Source organism: Strongyloides ratti, scaffold srae_chrx_scaffold0000002, assembly GCF_001040885.1.
Source record: "Strongyloides ratti genome assembly S_ratti_ED321, scaffold srae_chrx_scaffold0000002".
Classification (NCBI taxonomy): Eukaryota; Metazoa; Nematoda; class Chromadorea; order Rhabditida; family Strongyloididae; genus Strongyloides; species Strongyloides ratti.
This window is the reverse complement of record NW_020171510.1, coordinates 3,647,081-3,665,498: the sequence shown is the minus strand read 5'-3', so window position 1 is coordinate 3,665,498 and position 18,418 is coordinate 3,647,081. Positions and strand designations below refer to the sequence as shown.

The 18,418-nt window shown below is 19.1% G+C and overlaps 4 protein-coding genes across 4 annotated transcripts; 1 reads left to right on the top strand and 3 right to left on the bottom strand.

The window, feature by feature from the left end:
• Window positions 1–960: 960 nt before the first annotated feature.
• On the bottom strand, window positions 961–4,974 carry SRAE_X000179300 (Tetratricopeptide-like helical domain and Outer membrane protein, IML2, mitochondrial/Tetratricopeptide repeat protein 39 family and Tetratricopeptide repeat-containing protein; the record flags this gene model as incomplete). The annotated part of the gene is made up of 4 exons (XM_024652985.1): window positions 961–1,974; window positions 4,181–4,352; window positions 4,400–4,834; window positions 4,877–4,974. The coding sequence occupies 4 exons, from the start codon at window positions 4,972–4,974 to the stop codon at window positions 961–963; spliced, it is 1,719 nt and encodes a 572-aa protein (XP_024499263.1).
• Window positions 4,975–7,630: 2,656 nt separating this feature from the next.
• SRAE_X000179200 (Organic solute transporter subunit alpha/Transmembrane protein 184 family-containing protein) lies at window positions 7,631–8,815 on the top strand (the record flags this gene model as incomplete). Its single annotated transcript, XM_024652974.1, has 3 exons — window positions 7,631–8,283; window positions 8,340–8,584; window positions 8,622–8,815. The coding sequence occupies 3 exons, from the start codon at window positions 7,631–7,633 to the stop codon at window positions 8,813–8,815; spliced, it is 1,092 nt and encodes a 363-aa protein (XP_024499262.1).
• A 519-nt stretch (window positions 8,816–9,334) lies between these two features.
• Window positions 9,335–11,519, bottom strand: SRAE_X000179100 (Peroxidasin-like protein; the record flags this gene model as incomplete). Its single annotated transcript, XM_024652963.1, has 5 exons — window positions 9,335–10,015; window positions 10,065–10,629; window positions 10,673–11,195; window positions 11,238–11,408; window positions 11,456–11,519. 5 exons carry the CDS (start codon window positions 11,517–11,519, stop codon window positions 9,335–9,337), a joined length of 2,004 nt encoding a protein of 667 aa, XP_024499261.1.
• A 1,738-nt stretch (window positions 11,520–13,257) lies between these two features.
• SRAE_X000179000 (Peroxidasin-like protein) lies at window positions 13,258–15,409 on the bottom strand (the record flags this gene model as incomplete). Its single annotated transcript, XM_024652952.1, has 5 exons — window positions 13,258–13,935; window positions 13,987–14,548; window positions 14,587–15,085; window positions 15,133–15,291; window positions 15,343–15,409. The coding sequence occupies 5 exons, from the start codon at window positions 15,407–15,409 to the stop codon at window positions 13,258–13,260; spliced, it is 1,965 nt and encodes a 654-aa protein (XP_024499260.1).
• Between the last annotated feature and the right edge of the window lie 3,009 nt (window positions 15,410–18,418).

Below are 18,418 nucleotides of genomic sequence, written 5' to 3'. Positions count from 1 at the left end.
AATACTTTTTAATAATTGATCATATTTATCTTTTGGAAAATAGATATTTAAACATTTTTTGTTATTAAAAAAAATATGCTTTTACATAAAATAAAAGAAAAATATTAATTTAAAAAAATTTTGGTAGTTATAAAGAATATTATAGCTTTCATAAATGTCATTGAGTTATCTATTTTCATAATAGAATATTATTGTTAATATAATAAATTTATTATCAATTACATAAATTTTGTTCAAAAACAAATAATTGAAAAATACTATCAACATTTCTAAAAATAAAGAAAAAAAAAAGTAGAAAAATAAATTAATAAAAGTAAAATTTAATTCTTTTATTAAATGAAAAATAAAATGTGTTATTTTTAATATCCACATTAAAAAAAATATCGATTATTATATAGAAAAATCTGAACGAAGTACCATGTTACTTATTAATTTTTCGACAAAGACATTTTATAATACACAAACTCCATGTATATTTGATAAAATGTGTTTGAATAATTGTTCTACTACTTTATGCCTATACAATATATATTTTAAAAATTTTAAATAAAAATAATCATTGTGGATAATAGAAAGGAAATTCAAAAGGTAAAATAATAATATTTAAAAATATATTTAGAATGAAAAAATTAAAAATTAATGTAAAGAAATAAGCAAATTTTTTTTTAAATAAAAAATAATTATTATCAATCATTGTTTATGTATTTTCTTATAAAAAAAAATTTTTTTTTCTTAAAAACAAAGATATATTCAAAGATTTATACTTTTAAAAAGAAATAATTATAAAATAATAATAGTTAAAAATTGAAGAAAACATTTTATTATTTACAAAAAAAAAACTTTAAACTTTAAGTGGTCATTTTAAAATCTTTTTAATGTTAAAATTAAATTTATAATTATTTTATATTTTTAATCATATATAAGTGTATTAATCTAATAAAAAAATTTTTTGTATAAAAGTTATTCTATTCTTCCTGCTAGATTATGAATCTTTAAATGTAATCTTGTTTCTAATAAATATCCACGATATAATAAAGCTTTTTTTAATAATTGCTTACAAATTTCAATATTACCAACAGATTTTTTAAGTAACGCTAATTCATATGTGGCATTTGGTGCTAAATAAATATGATCCGTCAATTCAGATTCTTTTGATAAAATAAAATAAAATGCTTTTTCAGCTTCATTATAATTTTTTAGAATTCTATTACAAACACCAAATAAAAAATAGTATAAACATTTATCATCAATATCAACTTTATCATTTTGGGAAATATCTCCGGACAGTTCCATAATATCTTCCAGAATAGGTTTAATTAATTTATTATTAGATGAAAGAATATTAAAAGAATGCCAAAAATATAAAAATTCATATTGTGCCAATAGTAATGAACCTGTTTTTAAATATCTTTGTGCTTTTTTTTCACAAAATTTTTCAACAGGAATACTTTTTCCTGCTATTCTTAAACGTAATTTTGAAACTTTTATAAGTAATATATCAACTGTTTCTTTTTTTTTTTTAACCATTTTATCAGCATTAATTAAAATTGCCATTAAATATGTATAAACACATTTACTCCATTTTGATTCATCCATTAATATTTTTGTATTATGTGCAGCTCTACTCCATTGTCGTAGATAGGCAAAAGCAAATATTAATTCCCAATAGCAAATATGATGAAATTGTTTATAAGTATTTTGAACTTTTATACTACGATTATAAAAATGTATAGCATTATCAATGTCACCACAAATTAAATAATATCTTCCTTTTAAAAAAAGTATTATAGCACCATCAGGATAATCATGTAAAAGTGGTTTTAATAATTTTTCGCATAATTTTATATCAGTATTACCATTCTCAAGTATAAATGTTCCAATCAAATGCCATGACAATAAATAAATACATACCAATGGTTGTCTTAATGTTTTTGTCATTTCTGAAGCTTTTAATAATTCCTCCATTCCAAATGTCTAAATGATAAGTTATTAATAAGTTATAATAAGATTGTATTTTTTTTTATAAAAATTGTTTTTTTATTTTATATTGTTTTTACAACTTTATTTAAAAATATTTTAAAGTTATTTTTGTGAATTATAAAATTTTTATGTATTACATTTATGATATTATAAATACACTAAACACAAAGAATAATATATTATTTTTAATATAGATATAATTTTTAATTCAAAAAAAATATATCATATATTCATTAACATATAAAATGGTAATAGAAGTTATTTCTTTTAACATAATTTCTCAATTATGAAATAAAAAAGATTATTCATTATTGTTATTAAATGAATAAGAATTATAAAATTATAAAACACAACTGAATGTCATTTCATTACGGTAAATAAAATATTTTTCTATTTAAAGTATTATTTTAAACATTAACCATTTTGTTTTAAATGTATATTGAAGATTATGACATATTTATTTTTATAAAAATTTTTTTTAAAGAAATTTTATTAAAATTGTGTCTGTTTGTAAGAAAAGAAAAAAAAATAGAAAATGAAAAACAAAAAACACATGATATAAACTTAAGTTTATCAAATTTTGTATATAAACAAAAAAAAAATTATTTTTAACATGCCATAAAATTGTTCAGTATATTATAATGTTTCTTTTCAAATTAAATTTATAATATTATATTTATGATAAATATAAAGTCATATAATATATGTATTTTTTAATATTTATACAAAATAATTAAAAATTAAATCTTATTTTTTTTTAATTGGCAAATATATTTATATATGTATTTTTTTTTGAAAATGTAATTATTTAACATAATTTATTCAAAAGTTTAAAATATTCAGATAATTTGTATAATATATAATTATATTCAGTATTTTAAAATTTACTTAAATTGGTAATTTGAATAAAATAAAATAAGAATCATTTATATTTCTCATTTATCAAAATATAAATGATTATAAATGATGAGTATAATATATAAATAAGATTAAAATTTATAGATTAATAAATAATTTTAGTGTAAAATATATTATATTACACATATTTAACTTAATTTTTTTTAATAATCTTAATCAAATGATTTTAAAAATTGTTTTATAGAAACTTAAAATTTAATTATAGTTTTATTCTTAACTATTTTATAAAGTAATATGTTTTATAGATTTCATATATTGTATTATCTTTCAATTTTTAATAATATTTTTATATCTATAATTTCATCATCATTCCTTACATTTAATGGTTTAAAAATATAACATAAAAGCAATAAATTTAATTTTTTCTACCCCATTTTATATATTATTAATGTTAGAAACATTATTACTATAATATAGGAAAACGGAAGACTTTGTTTTTACAAAATTTTTTCCCTAATATCATGATATTTTAAAAAAAAATATTGATTTCGTGTATACATTTTAGTGCTTTTTATATTTAAAATTTGATAAAGATTTTATCTCTTAATTTTAAAATACTACTAAAAAAGATGTATATTATTATATTTAATTCTATTTAAGAAATACTATTATATATGATTTGTTAAAATAATTTTTTTATCATAGTGACAGAATTGTCTTTCAAAATATTTTGTAACTAACTAGTATATAATAAAAATATTATTTTAGTATAATTTTAAATAATCATCACATCAATGAATTAACTAAGACTTTTTTAAGCTTCTATATTTTATTTATATCTAGAAGTATGTTAGTTAAAAATTTTATGTAATTATGTTTAATTTTTGCAAATCAATAACTAAAAGTAATTGTGATTATTAATTATTTATTTTGAGACACTTTTTTTAAATAATTATTTTTTTTTTATAATTATTTTACAAATCAAAAATTAAATACATTTATTTTTTTTAAATAGTCAACATAGTTTTGTAATATTTTTATAAAATGCTATGCTATTTTTACATAGTTTGATATTATCTTTTTATTTTAATAATTTAAATCTTAATACTTATTTATAAATATATATTTACTATAAACATTTGAATAAGTATTAATTTTATAAGTAATATTAATATATCATTGTTAATATTTTAATCTTGTCAATTAAATTTTAAAACAAGTCTTATGATTTAATATTAATTACTATAACTAATATTTTATTTATCTTATATATTTATTTTAATTATTTATTCATTTTTATTTATCCCATTTATATTAATATAAAATTATAAAAAAAACTTACTTTGTTACCATTAAAACCACAAAATTCTAACAACTTATAAATTTTAGGAGGCATTATAGAAATAATTAAATTAAACATTCCAATTCCAGCTCTTGTTCCAGCTTCAAATTGTTCTCTTATTAAAATATCTCTATTTTTCCATTCTTCTTCATTTATTATTTTGTAGCAATTTCTATAAAAATTTAAAATTTAATAAGTTAAATATTTTAATTATATTACCTAAAAATTGAATGACAATTATTTATTTTTAAAACACCTTTAAAAAAACTTGTTAATGTTTCATCTATAAAAAAAGTTAATATAGCTTTTATCATTAATGTTTCAGCATAACATAATTCAGCATGAATTTCTTCATCACTTAATAAACGTTGTTGATTACCAATCCATGAAAAAAAATTAAGTGATTTATTTTTTGGGCGAAAATTTTCTATAACAATAAGTGTTTTTTTACATGATTCAGATGCAATCTCTAAATCTCTTCTCTCACATGTCATAATAGCTTTGATAAATAGTATTGAGCTTAATCCCATTGAATGATAAATAGTCTTGTCTGAAAATTTTACTAATTTTTTTTCAGCTAATTCAAATTTATTATTCATAAAATGATGTAATGCAATTTTAGTATCAGAGAATGTTTCCTTTATTGAAAAAATTCTTAAATATTAATAAGATATTTTATGTTAATTTGAAACATACTCAATTTTTTCTGGATGTTCTTCTAATGCATCTTCATATATTGAAATTTTTCGATATAATTCATTATTTTTATTATTATTGTTTTCATTGTGACACATTATATAAAAATAAATATTAAAATATTTAGAAAATATGCACTATTAAGCATAAATATTTGTTATTAAAAAAAATAAGTTTAATAATACTTTAGATAAATATATATATAATGATATTGAAATAAAAATAATATTTTCTTTAAAAAAAAAAATTTCAATTAATATAGGTATATGTATGGAACGTATAAGAAATAGAAAATAAAAAGTTTTTTCAATTAACATAAAATATGCTTTAGCTACTTAATTTTATAATTCTATATTCTTTATCATTTTTTCTAATACTATATATATCTAAATTCTATATACATATATGTTAATTAGAAAATTCATTATATATTTAATAATTTATTTCTATTTTACTTTATGTGAAAGTATTAGCTAACTTATATTCAATTAGCATCAATGATTACTTTAAAAATAACTTTTTATATTTTTAAATTTAATAGTAATAATTTTATAAGCTTACATATGAATTAAAAACAACAAAAAAAAAAGCAAAAAGTGGATTTTGTATAGATTATAAAGATATTTATTATTTTAATTATTTTTTTTTTTTAATTTTTTTAATATAAATAACTAATGTTTAAATTGTTATTGAAAATACATCATAATAAATTTTTTTTCTTGATATTTATAGATACAATAATATAATATAGAAAATGTTAAAATGTTTTATTGGATAAAATATTATTCATGATAGTAGTACATAATTACTTTAGATTATAGATTTTCAATTTGAATTAATTAAACTTTAAAATATACGTCAATTTTATTTGCCTTACAAATTTTTAACATTAAAAACATTTATTTTTGCTCTTTTATATAAGTTCTAATTAAAAATACTTATCATTCTTTTATTGAAAATGTATTAAAATATTAATTTATAAATAAATAAATTAGTAATTTTAAAATAACTATGCAAATGATGATTCTAAGAAAGAAAAAAATTTTTAAAAAAAAATAATGTTACTATTTAACTCTTTATAAAATTCTATTCATTTAAAGAAAATAATTTTTAAAAAAAAAAAAAACTGGATATTTTAAAGAAACATAATCTATGGATTGAGAACACAAAAAATATAAAGAGAAATATTGAAAAAAATTTTATAAATATTATTCAAATTTTAACTTATAAACTTTTTGAAGTTAAAAATTTTATAGTATAAGCGTGGTCTTCATGCATATATTATTCTTTTATTGATCAGTATGTAATACTATATAGTGTATTCTCTATTAAAATATATATATATATATATATATAAGTATATGCCTAATCAAATTTTCTTAACATAGAAAAGTGAAACCATTGTTTATTTAAATGAATTTTATTATGGATAATTAAAATTATAACATGGAAGAGAGATTTTTTTTTTATCATAAGTATTATTTACATATCTTTTGTCAATAAATAACTATTAAAAAGAAATCTTACTTTTAAATATTTTATATTTTTTTAAAATTAAATTTTATTGCATTTTTACCATTAATAAATAATATGTTACATTATAGTTTCTGAAGTAGTACAAAGTAATTCAAATATATTATTAAGAAATAAATAAAACATCTTTTTTTTTTAAATCTTATATTAACATGTTAAAAATTTTATTGTAGGTAAAGTAGCCAACAAGGATTGAGATAAATAATGTTTGACTTATGCAAATAAAAATCTTAAAACGTTTTTATTAATATAAAATTAAACACTTATATTTTCATTTTTGTATTTTGATTCCTTAGTTATTTATCAAAATATATAATAAAAAGATTTTATTTATTATATTTATTTTTATGTAACTAATTTTTTTTTAAATTAAATTTTTATTTCTTAAAATATTTAAAGTTTAAGATATGTTATATTATTTTAAAATATTATTAAAATCAATGATAAAGTTTTTAAAGTATGGATTAATTTTAAAGAAGATTTTTAAATGTAAATTTTATAAAATCATTTACAAATGCTATTTGTAATAATACTATGAAGACATTATAATTACTCTTTATTGTTCCTTAGACTAGATTTTGAAAGATAAATAATAGACTTGTACTCTTCTGGTTTTCTTGTTTATTAGTAATAGTTTTGGTAAATTATATTAAAGATATTTCTCAAAAAAGAAAAGCTTTTTTTTTTTAAACATTTATTACTATTATCGACTAGTATTAAGAAGAGTTTTTTTTATCGTAAATTTTTAATCTTTTCTAGTTATTTTCTTTATGGTAACATTTTTCACAAGAATATGATTATAAAAAAAAATGTAATACTCATTATATGAGAAAACTATTGAAAGAAACTTTTCAATATAATTTAACAAAATATCTCATTTTCTACACACTTTTAAACTAAATTCTACTAGTCATTGGTTTGACGCATAAATCAAACACAAAATTTCTAAAATAAACATTATTTCAGCTTTAGATCTACCTCTTCCTAGTTATCATTTTTTTTGTATGATTATTGAGTTAATTTTTTATGAATGATAATATTCACAAACAATTTTAACTTATTGGAAGTTTATAAAACAACTTTATGTTTATTCTTTGTCATAATGTTGAATAAAAAATTTAATTTTTATTTTTCTTTGCATATAATAATTGAATGTACTTATTATAACTATTCTACTTTTTTTTTTTATTAATTATTTATATTTTAGATATCGTTAAAGATATGATTGAAAGTCTAGAAAATATTATATCACGTTTATTTAAACTCATATTAACATTAATCAATCCTGATCTTGTACGAGTCAATTGTTCATCTCAAGGATTTCCAGATCTTTTAGATCAACCTTCAGCTTCATTATTTTTAAATGATATTGGATATGGTTATGTAATATCTATTGTATTGTCATGCATCTTTACAACAATTGTTATTATTATTGCTGGAACACAAATGTTTCACATTTTTAAATATGTATCATATGAAAGTCGTCAGGGTCAGCTTGTATTTTTAACATCATTATTACCGGTTACATGTCTTTGTTTATTAACAGGAATGTTATCACCAAGATCCGCTACTGTAATGTCATCATTAGGATTATTATATTTTTTACTTTGTTTATTTATGTTAACAGCATTAATAAGACAATTAGCGGGTCCAAGAAATCATTTAATAGAACAATTAAATAAAAAAAAAACACATATACATTTAAATAACCCACCATTTTGTTGTTTGTTTCCATGCTTTTTAAAACCAACATTACCATCAGAAAAAAAAATCAAAATTTTAGAAATTATGGTTTTACAAGCACCCATTGTTCGTGGAGTTATATTTTTTATACAAATTGTTCTATTAGCAGAATTAAGAGGTGATGCAAATAAGTAAGTTAAAAAAAAAATAAATTTTTCTATGTATTAAAAAAAATTTTTATTTTAAGATGGATAAAATTAGGAGATATTATCACATTATTTTCATTATTATCTGCTATATTTGGTATTCATACATTAGCTCGTCTTGTCAAAGAACAACTAACAGAATATGGTTTTATTATCATATTTAGGATTGTTGATATATCATTATTATTTTTTACAGCACAACAACCATTAATATTTGATAATATTCTTATGAGAACAGGAATATTTCAATGTAGTGTATTAATAAGCCCAAAAGACTCAGCTAAATGTAAGTTATTACTTTTATAAATAAAATATATTTTTAGTTGTTTGTAATTTAATTACAATTATTGAATTAACAATTATGTCAATAATTTCTCTAGCATTAATATCTCCTAACCGCAATGCATTATTTGATAGGTATCGCAAACAAGAGTTATACCTAGAAAGTACTGACACAGAAGAAACAATAATTTCAATTGATCTTGATCATACTCAACTTATTGATGAAAATTCATAATAGATTTTTTTTTGGTTGCATTATTATTAATATTATTATAATGAATATTATACTTTCATGCAGGTTAAATAGTATATTTAGATTTATCAAATTTTGAACAAATATTATTAGAATTTTTATAATTATATATATAAATATAATTTTAATAACGTCGTAATTTTTTTTATATATACAAAAAAAATTAATAAATCAGTTTATTATACAATTTTATAAAGAATTATTTCTCTTTTTTTATCATTTTAAAATTCATGAAAAATTTTATAATACATGATACATTTTATTTAAAATGTAATATAAAACAATTTTAATAATCATAATATTTTTAAAATCATAATAATATATAAACCATTTAGATAAAAAAAATATATATATTGAAATGACAAAGTATTTATTCGAAATTAAAAATCATTCATTGAAAATATTTAAATAAACAATTTAAAATATATTTTTCCATTACTTATTTAATTTTTTTAATCTATAAAGATTGTGATGAATGACATATCAATTTTTGAATTTTGCTTAATTGTTACTTTTCCAGTGGTTTAAATTTAAAGTAGGTATCATTGAACATGATACGGCATCTTCACCTTTATCTGCATTAAATGCATTAAATGGTACTTTTTTTATTTCAGGTTCAGTTTCACAAATAACTGATGCGATAGAAGTTCTATCAATTTCATTCATTTGATCTTTTGTAAAAATATCATTGTTTTGATAGAAGAATCTGTCACCATCTCTGAGACGTTGAAATTGATCAATTATGATACAAGCAAAAGTTGGTCCAACAACACCTCCTGGTATTGGTTCCTCTAAAAGTCCACCAACATACAAGTCAATATTGTCAGGTTTTATGAATAATTCTTTAACACGAAGTTTAACATTCATATCACTAACATCTTTCCAATCAAGAAAATCATCAACTACTTCTAATCCACAGTATTTTCTATAATCATTATAACTTCTTAATCCATGATCTCTTCCTCTTTGGATATTAATTGTAGAAAGATCACCGAGTCCATCGAATAATTCTTCTGTTACTTGTGAATTTAACCGTTGTGGTTTTCTAAGTGGTGTTGCAATCATTCCTCTTAATAATTGAGAAACACCTTTTTGTAACATATGAACAAATGTATTTGTACCTTGAACAAATTTAATGTTTCCAATTACATTATAATTATCATTAATAAATGGATAATTATTCTAAAAAATAAGAAAAAGAATGAATATATTTTATATTATATTAACATACCACAATCATACCATGTAATCTATATGCAGCAGCAGAAAATTCATTTGATATTCCTGGTGGTACTTCACTATTATATTCATCATATTTGGGCATTAATGTTTCTAAATTTCTTTCACCAATTAAAGCTGGTAAAAATTCATTATAAGTTATAGATTGTAATATACCACCAACAATTTTACGTGTCTCATGGAATATTCTATCATCTGTCCAATGTGGATTAACAACTTTTAATTCTTTAGCAATCATATTATGATAACGAAGGAAAATGGTATGTAATGATGCAATTCCTACAAATATTGTACCTCTTTCATCACCATTTTTCATTGATTCACCTAATTTAGTCAAAGATTCAGGAGCAAATTCTTTTCCTGATAAATTTATTTCAGATTTTAAAAGATATCCATTACGTAATTGATTCATAGTAACAGTTGTAGAACCATAAATTGTAGAACCATCCAAAAATCCTGAATTTAAATTCATTTGTTCTCTTGGTGACATATCACTACTATTTCTACATGCTGGTATGGAACGTGTTATTGGAATACAAAGTATTTTCTTTTTTAATCTAAAAAAGATGTTTATTTTTATTGGGAACAAAAAATACTTACTTTGAAATATCATCTTTTGCTACATTAACATTCATACAATTTTTATTTGAAAATGTTTGACACGAACAAAAATCTGATCTTCCATTAAACAAAATATCATGACTAATAAATTGTCCCCATTGCATTGCAAGTTGATTAAAATTACTAAAGATATTTTTATCATGATTAAGAAGAAAACGTGTAACAGATCTTGGAGATGGACGAAAAATATTTCTTGTACCAGGTGGAATTGAAATATTATCTTCATATAATGATGGTAATAATCTTAAATATCTTGTTTTTCCAGCTCCCCAAGTTGGATTTTTTAAATTATTACATGAACCATCAGGTGTTCTAAAAAATTTATGATAACACATTGAAGTGGAACAATCTTTAATATTTGTTTCAACACCACATTGTCTTTGTGATAAAAAAGCATTAAAAAGGTTATCAGACAATTCTGATTCAGTTGAAAATTGTGACGTTTTAATTGATGAACATCCAGATTTATAAAGTATATCATCATTTTCTATTGAATATTTATCTAAATATAAATAAGTAATTAAAAATACTTTGATATACTTACTTCTAGTTTCACGTTTACGACAAACTAAACATGATTTTTGACAATTTGTTAACATAAATTTTGGGCTTTTTGAACATTCTCCTAAAGAACTCCATACACTACAAAGAAAATTTGTATCACAACATCCATCTGGTGTACAATCTTTAAAAAATTTATCAACAGGTTGACTTTCTAATGGAAAAAATAAAAATTTTATTAAAATATTTTTTTATACTTACCATCTTCTCCAGCAACATAGTATATTACTGTAAAAAGTAACAGTAAAGCGATTTTTTTTATCATTATCACTAAAAAAATTACGATATTTAATAAAATAAAAATATTTAAATAAACGTCTTATTTTTATAACATATTATTGTGAATAATTTTTATTGGTTAATAATATTTAATCATCTTAAACTTATAAGTTTTTAAAGAATATAAAATATAATTAAATATATAAAGAGTTAAGCATTCTTATGTTCTATAGTAGGATGATTTATAAACCAAACCTAACTTATTCTTTTTAGATATTTAATGCCATTAATCAACATTTAAAAAGAAAAAAAAACATAAATTTAAAGTTATCCGTCTAAAGTCATTGTTGTATAATTACTAAATTTAATACCACCAACATTTTATTCTTTAAAGAAGTCACTTAGTGCTAAATATTTTTCCTTACTTTAAAATCATAAAATTAACAAAAGTTGGCTAATTATTTTCTTTTTTAAATATATGTCTGCTATATTATAAAAAGAGCACTAGTTGAATTTAAAAAAAATTATGTAATTATTTATAGTGGCATTAAATATTTTATGACAGAAAAAAATTTGTCAGTTATTTATACTTCTAACTGAAATAAAATATTTATATTTAAATTTAAAATATATAAAGTATATTTTTACATTTTTTTCTCAATTCTAAATTATCAACAAAACGATAAATCAAATTAAAGAGATGTGTAGACTTTGTGATTATTTTAGTAAAAGAGTTATTCGATCTACATTTTGGGATGTTACTAATAAAAATCACTTAATATTTTTGATGCTTATAGTTAAAAAATTAAAAATTAAATATAAGAATGTTTATATATCTATATATACATCATAAAATGCCAATGAAAAAGATACTTAATTTATAAACAAAAAACTGTCTCATATGTATTTTCTTGTTTATGTCTATATAACAAATGTTTATAAAAAAACTATGTTCAATTATTTGAAATAGTCTGATCTCATTTAATATATTTTAAAAATACAAAATTGTTTTATTTAATTTAAAAAATTTGATAGGTTTCAATTAATGTTTAAAAATTTTTTTTAATATTATAATTATTTTATATTTATTAAATATTATCTTTTATAAAATTATTTTATAGTATGATATTTGAAAGTTTAAAGAAAAAATATATAAAAAAATTTTTGTTTATAAACATATACGAAATTTTCTTAAATATTATTATTTAAATAGATAATAAATTATTCCGTAGGTCAGACATTAAATAAATATTATAAAAATTAACTTATTGTATATTTAAAATTATATTAAAATATAAAAATAATATTTTAAATTGATAAGATTATATAATTTTTGTTTTAAAAATTTTAGATTACAATATTCTTAAAAATGAATTTATATAAAAAATAATAATGTATCAAAGATGCTTATCATTACAAAGATATTTAAAAATAATATGAAAAGTTTAATTATTTTCTTAAAACATTATTTATAATTTTGTCATAAGATATAAATTTTATTTTTTGATAATAATTTTAAAGAATGTTTTAGAAAATTATACATGTAATATACTATTTTAAAAAAATGTATATTTTTAACAATGTTAAAACAACAAAATTTTTATTTTTTGATCTTTAGTTTAAATTATAAATTAAAATATATCTTATTTTTAAATGACGAAAACCTAGACAAAATGTTTAAAATTTAAACTTTTTTTTTTGTTATGAATTTATTTAAATATTAAAATGTAGTATAGTTAAACAAAAGAAAGTTGTATATATTTTAATATATATAAATATTTTGTTTAAAAAGATTTCCACAATGTTATATCAATTTGAGGAATTTCTTCACATCTTCTGGCTTTGTCCCCTTTATCAGCTTCAAAAGCGTATCTAGGTATTTTTTTAATTCCTGGTTCAGTTGCACATATTACTGAAGCAATAGACATTTTTTTTAAATTATTTATTTGTTGAGGTGTAAAAAGTTGATTATTTTCATACCAAAATCTATCACCATCTCTAAGACGCAAAAATTGTTCTGATATGATACAAGCAAATGTAGGACCAACAACAGATCCTTCAAGTGGTTCTTCTAACATAGCACCTGTAAAAAGATCAATATTGTTAATATTACGATAAAGTTCTTTAGCTTTTTTTTTGACACTATTATCACTAACATCATCCCATTCTTCAAAACTTTCAATTATAGGTAATTGACATAATTTTCTATAATCATTATATGTTCTTAAACCATGATCTCTTCCTCTTTGTAAATTCATTGAAGATAAATCAACTGTTCCACCAAAAAATTTTTCTGTAATTTGAGGATTTATACGTTGAGCTTTTTTAAGTGGTGATGCAATCATTCCTCTAACTAATAAACTTATTTTAGTACTGTATTCTCTTATAAATGTTTCAACATTTTGAATAAAATCATTATTTGCAAGAGTACGATATCTTTCATCAATTAATGGGTAATGCTGCTAAATTAAAATTAATAATAAATCATATATATATATAACATTTAAACATACAACGATTGTCCCGTGCAATCTAAAACCAGCTGCTGCAAATTCATTTGATATAGTTGCATCAACATCCTCTTTATATCCACTATATGTTGGTATTAATGTTTTATAATTATCTGGACCTAAAATTGCTGGTAAAAATTCTTCAAATGTAATTACTTGTAATATGGAACCAACAATTTTTCTTGTTTCTTGAAATATTCTATCAGTTGACCATGATGGATTAACTTTCATAAATTTTCTTGCTATAATATTATGATATCTAACAAATATTGTATGTAAAGCAGATAAACCACTAAAAATATCTGCACGATTATCACCAGTTATAAGAGCATGTCCTCCAACTTCAGTTATACCCATTGGTGGAAATTCTTTACCATTTCTAATTGTTGTTCTTAAAAATTGTCTAGATCTTAATGCTTCCATATTACCATTATTATTTCCATAAATTTGTGAACCATCAATATAGGCAGTTGCTTGATTCATTTGTTCTCTAGGTACTCCAAAAATTCCTGTACCACATTTATTTACTGTTCTAGCAAGTCTAATACATGGTATTTTACCAAATCTAAAATATAATAATTATTATTAAATCATAAAACAAACTTTGGATCTCCTCTTTTAAAATATATATTTTGACAATGAGGTGCATTTACCATATCACATCTACATGATTCATGTCTTCCATTAGCAAGAATATCATGAGCTAAAAATTGTCCAAATTGCATTGCTAATTGATTGTATTTAGAAATAATATTTTTATCATGAATTAATAAAAATCTTGTAACATCTCTAGCATCAGGACGATAAATTATTTTTCCTACTGGTTTATTAAAATTATCTTCATAAAGTGGTTGTTGTAAACGAATATAACTTGTAAATGCAGCTCCAAATAATGGACGTTTTAAATTATTACATGATCCATCCATTGAACGAAATTGTTTATGAAAACATATTGATTGTGAGCAATTATTAGGAACATTTTCAGGTCCACAATCTCTTGAAACAACAGTTTCACTAAATATTCTTGCATTCATAGCTACTCTTCTTGTAGTTTCTCTTGTTTGTACAAATTTACACCCAGAAAAGTTTAATTTATCAACTTCTAAATAAAATATTTTTTATTATAATATAAAAAGTATTTATTAATACCTTGTTTTGTTGGATCTTGTCCTTTACATGTTTGACAACTTTTTGGACAATTCATCAACATGTAAGATGGTGTTTTTTTACATTCATTTCTTTTTGCCCAAAATCCACAATTTATATTTTTATCACAACAATTACCTATACAATTATTATGTTGTGAATCTAAAAAAAAAGTTTTTAAAGTAAAATTTTTAATTTTTTTAATATCCTTACAAATTGATGAAACTAATAAAAGATAAAAAATTAAATTTGTAATGATAAAATTCATATTTTTTATCATTTTGATTTCTAAAAATATAATATGTATTTTTTTGTATTACATTTTAAAATTAAAATTTGATATTTGTATATTTTTAAGAAAAATAACATTATGTAAAATTAGTTTAATTTAAATGTACTTTTTAGTTGTACTTACATAAAAAATATATTTAAACTGGTACTTAATGTAGTGAAAATAATTTGATTTTGAATATTACTAAGTAAATATGAATAAGTGTGGCAAAAATATGAACATTTATATGAAGAAAGATTATTTTTATACATTTTTATTTTCTGAATTTTGTTGAATAATTTTTTTTTATAATTTTAATATATCAATTTGTTTGAATTAAATTGTTATTTTTATTTATTAATAGAGAAACAAAATTAATTTTTGTTTTTTAATGGCAAATAATATTTTTATGATTTTACTTTATTATATTATTAATAGTGTAATTTTAGATGCAGTTTCACAAAATATCAATTATTTTATAAAATAAATATTAACATGTATTATCATATTTTTTTTTCAATTATTGGTTAAAACGATTTTTAGATTAAGTTACATTTATTTTAATAACATATATAATTGATATATTTGATTTAGTATAAAAAAAGAGGAATATTAAATATTTTGTAAGATATATGTTTTTAATTGTTGATACAATAAATTTTTATAATGTTAAAAGTATTGTTTTTACCATTATATCAATTATGTCAAGATAAAATAAATTTAAAATAAATTACTATACAAAGTTATTTTTAATATCTTTCTTATTTATAAAAACACCCAAAATAATATATTTGTTGTTCCATCAATTCAAACACTTGAAGATAAATAAACATTTTTTTTTTCTAACTTTTTTTAACACTAAGAAGTTTTTTTTTATATAAATATTATTTTTTTTTTTAAAAAAACAAAATAAAATAAAAATCAACGATTGCTTTTAACTATGATAACAATTTTTGTATATAAATTTTTCTTATATTTATGTATATCGTATGTAAATTATAAAAGCAAGTTTTTAAATTCAAGTATTTATTGTTTTCTAAACAGGCATTAATCAAAAGTAATAAATGAAATGATTTTTAATAAAATACATATATATATATATGTATGTATATCTTATAAAAATTATCAATGCTATAGAAGTATGATTTGTTTAATTATATATACAACAAAATAAATTATATGATAGTTGGCTTTTTTTTTACATACTTGAAATATTAAATTTTTTGATAAATAATATACTATATATTAATTAATACATAGACGAAATTTATCGTGGAACATTCTCACTAACAAAGTCTATAAATAAAAGTTTGAGGTTAATTACTTTCATATATATGATATATATTTCACATTATTCAAGTTTTAATAATGATAAAAATTTGAATATAAAATTAGTAAAACAACATATACATTCTTTACTCTTTTTTTTCATTTAAAAATGATTGGACATAAAGTATTATAAATTTTGATATTTGGTAAATATAATTTATACATGGTAATACATAAATGCTTATCATAATTTTCAAATTTTATATGGAATGCTAACCCGTTTTTTTTTATGACAATTTTGGCGAAACGGTTAGACATTTTAACTGATGAAGAGCATATCATAATGTAATGACACATCCATTTCAATTAACCTTTCAATTTTTTGAACTATTAGAAAGTTAATTTGAATATAATTTAATTTAAAATATTTTGTCATTGTATCAAAGTTTAAGGGTTACATAAACATTAGCAAGGTTAAAGATAATTACGTCAAAGATGATAATGAAAATTATTAGATAATAATTCATAGATATATTATAATATATATTTTTTTTTCAATAAGAAAAGAAATATTTATTATAATTAAATAAAAATGTAAATAGAATTATATTTCAAAATAAAATAATGATTTTCAAAATACAATTATATTACTATTTAGTTTAAATTTTATTTAAAAAACTTTAAAAAAAAGTAGTTATTTTTTAACCTTCATAATAATATATTTACAAATTTTTTTTTAATAAAAAGAACATTTTTTGGACTTGATTTTATTTTCTTTTATCATATAAATTGCAGTTTTAAATAAATAACATCTTCAATTGTAATAAATATTTTATTGAATAAACCAACATCTATTATTTAATTTCTTTGGATCATCAATTTTTACTATATTTAAATAATATAATATATTTAAAAATAATTTATAGATATATAATAAAACTATATAAGATATAAAATAATCTATTATTTTATTTTGTCAGAGTTCATTAAAAAAAAAATATCAATAAAAAAAATACATATATATATATATATATTTAATATATATTAATATATAATTAGACGTTTTTGAATGACAAAAAAAAAAGATTATAATAAAAATAAGGAAAAGTTCTGCTATTTTGAATAGAAATAAAGAGTCTATTCACCTTGGGTTATAATATTTACATATTCATAAGCTTTACTCCTTTGAAAAGATTTAAAAGAAATATATATGTATTTTGAAATATTTTTATAATATTCAATTTTAAATAAATAAAATTCTTTTTCTAGATATTTATTTTGTATTCTAATTTAAAATAATGTTTCTTGTTTGTTGTATAAATTTTTATGATTAAAATTTAATTTTATTAATGTTTATGATACTATGAAATGAGTATCTAATTGATGATTATCAACATAGTTAATTTTTGTTTTTGTCTAAATTTTTGATCACTAGTAAGTTCTTCTTTCCCATAAAACCCGATATAATAATGTCTCACTATTAGTTCACTCAAATTAGGCTACTTCTTAAAATAGTTATCACCAATATATAAGCATTCCAAAACCTTGCAACACCATTTTAATCTCGTGTATTTTTCATTTTTTGAATCACCATCACACAAATTTAGTTCATTTATATATTGATAAGTTTTTCTTTTAACTTACTTTTCATTTTTATTATAATAATATTAACTAGACAAAAATATAAATACTTTATTTTTATGATAGAAAACCATTTTTTTTAGTACATATTTTATATGAAATATTGTG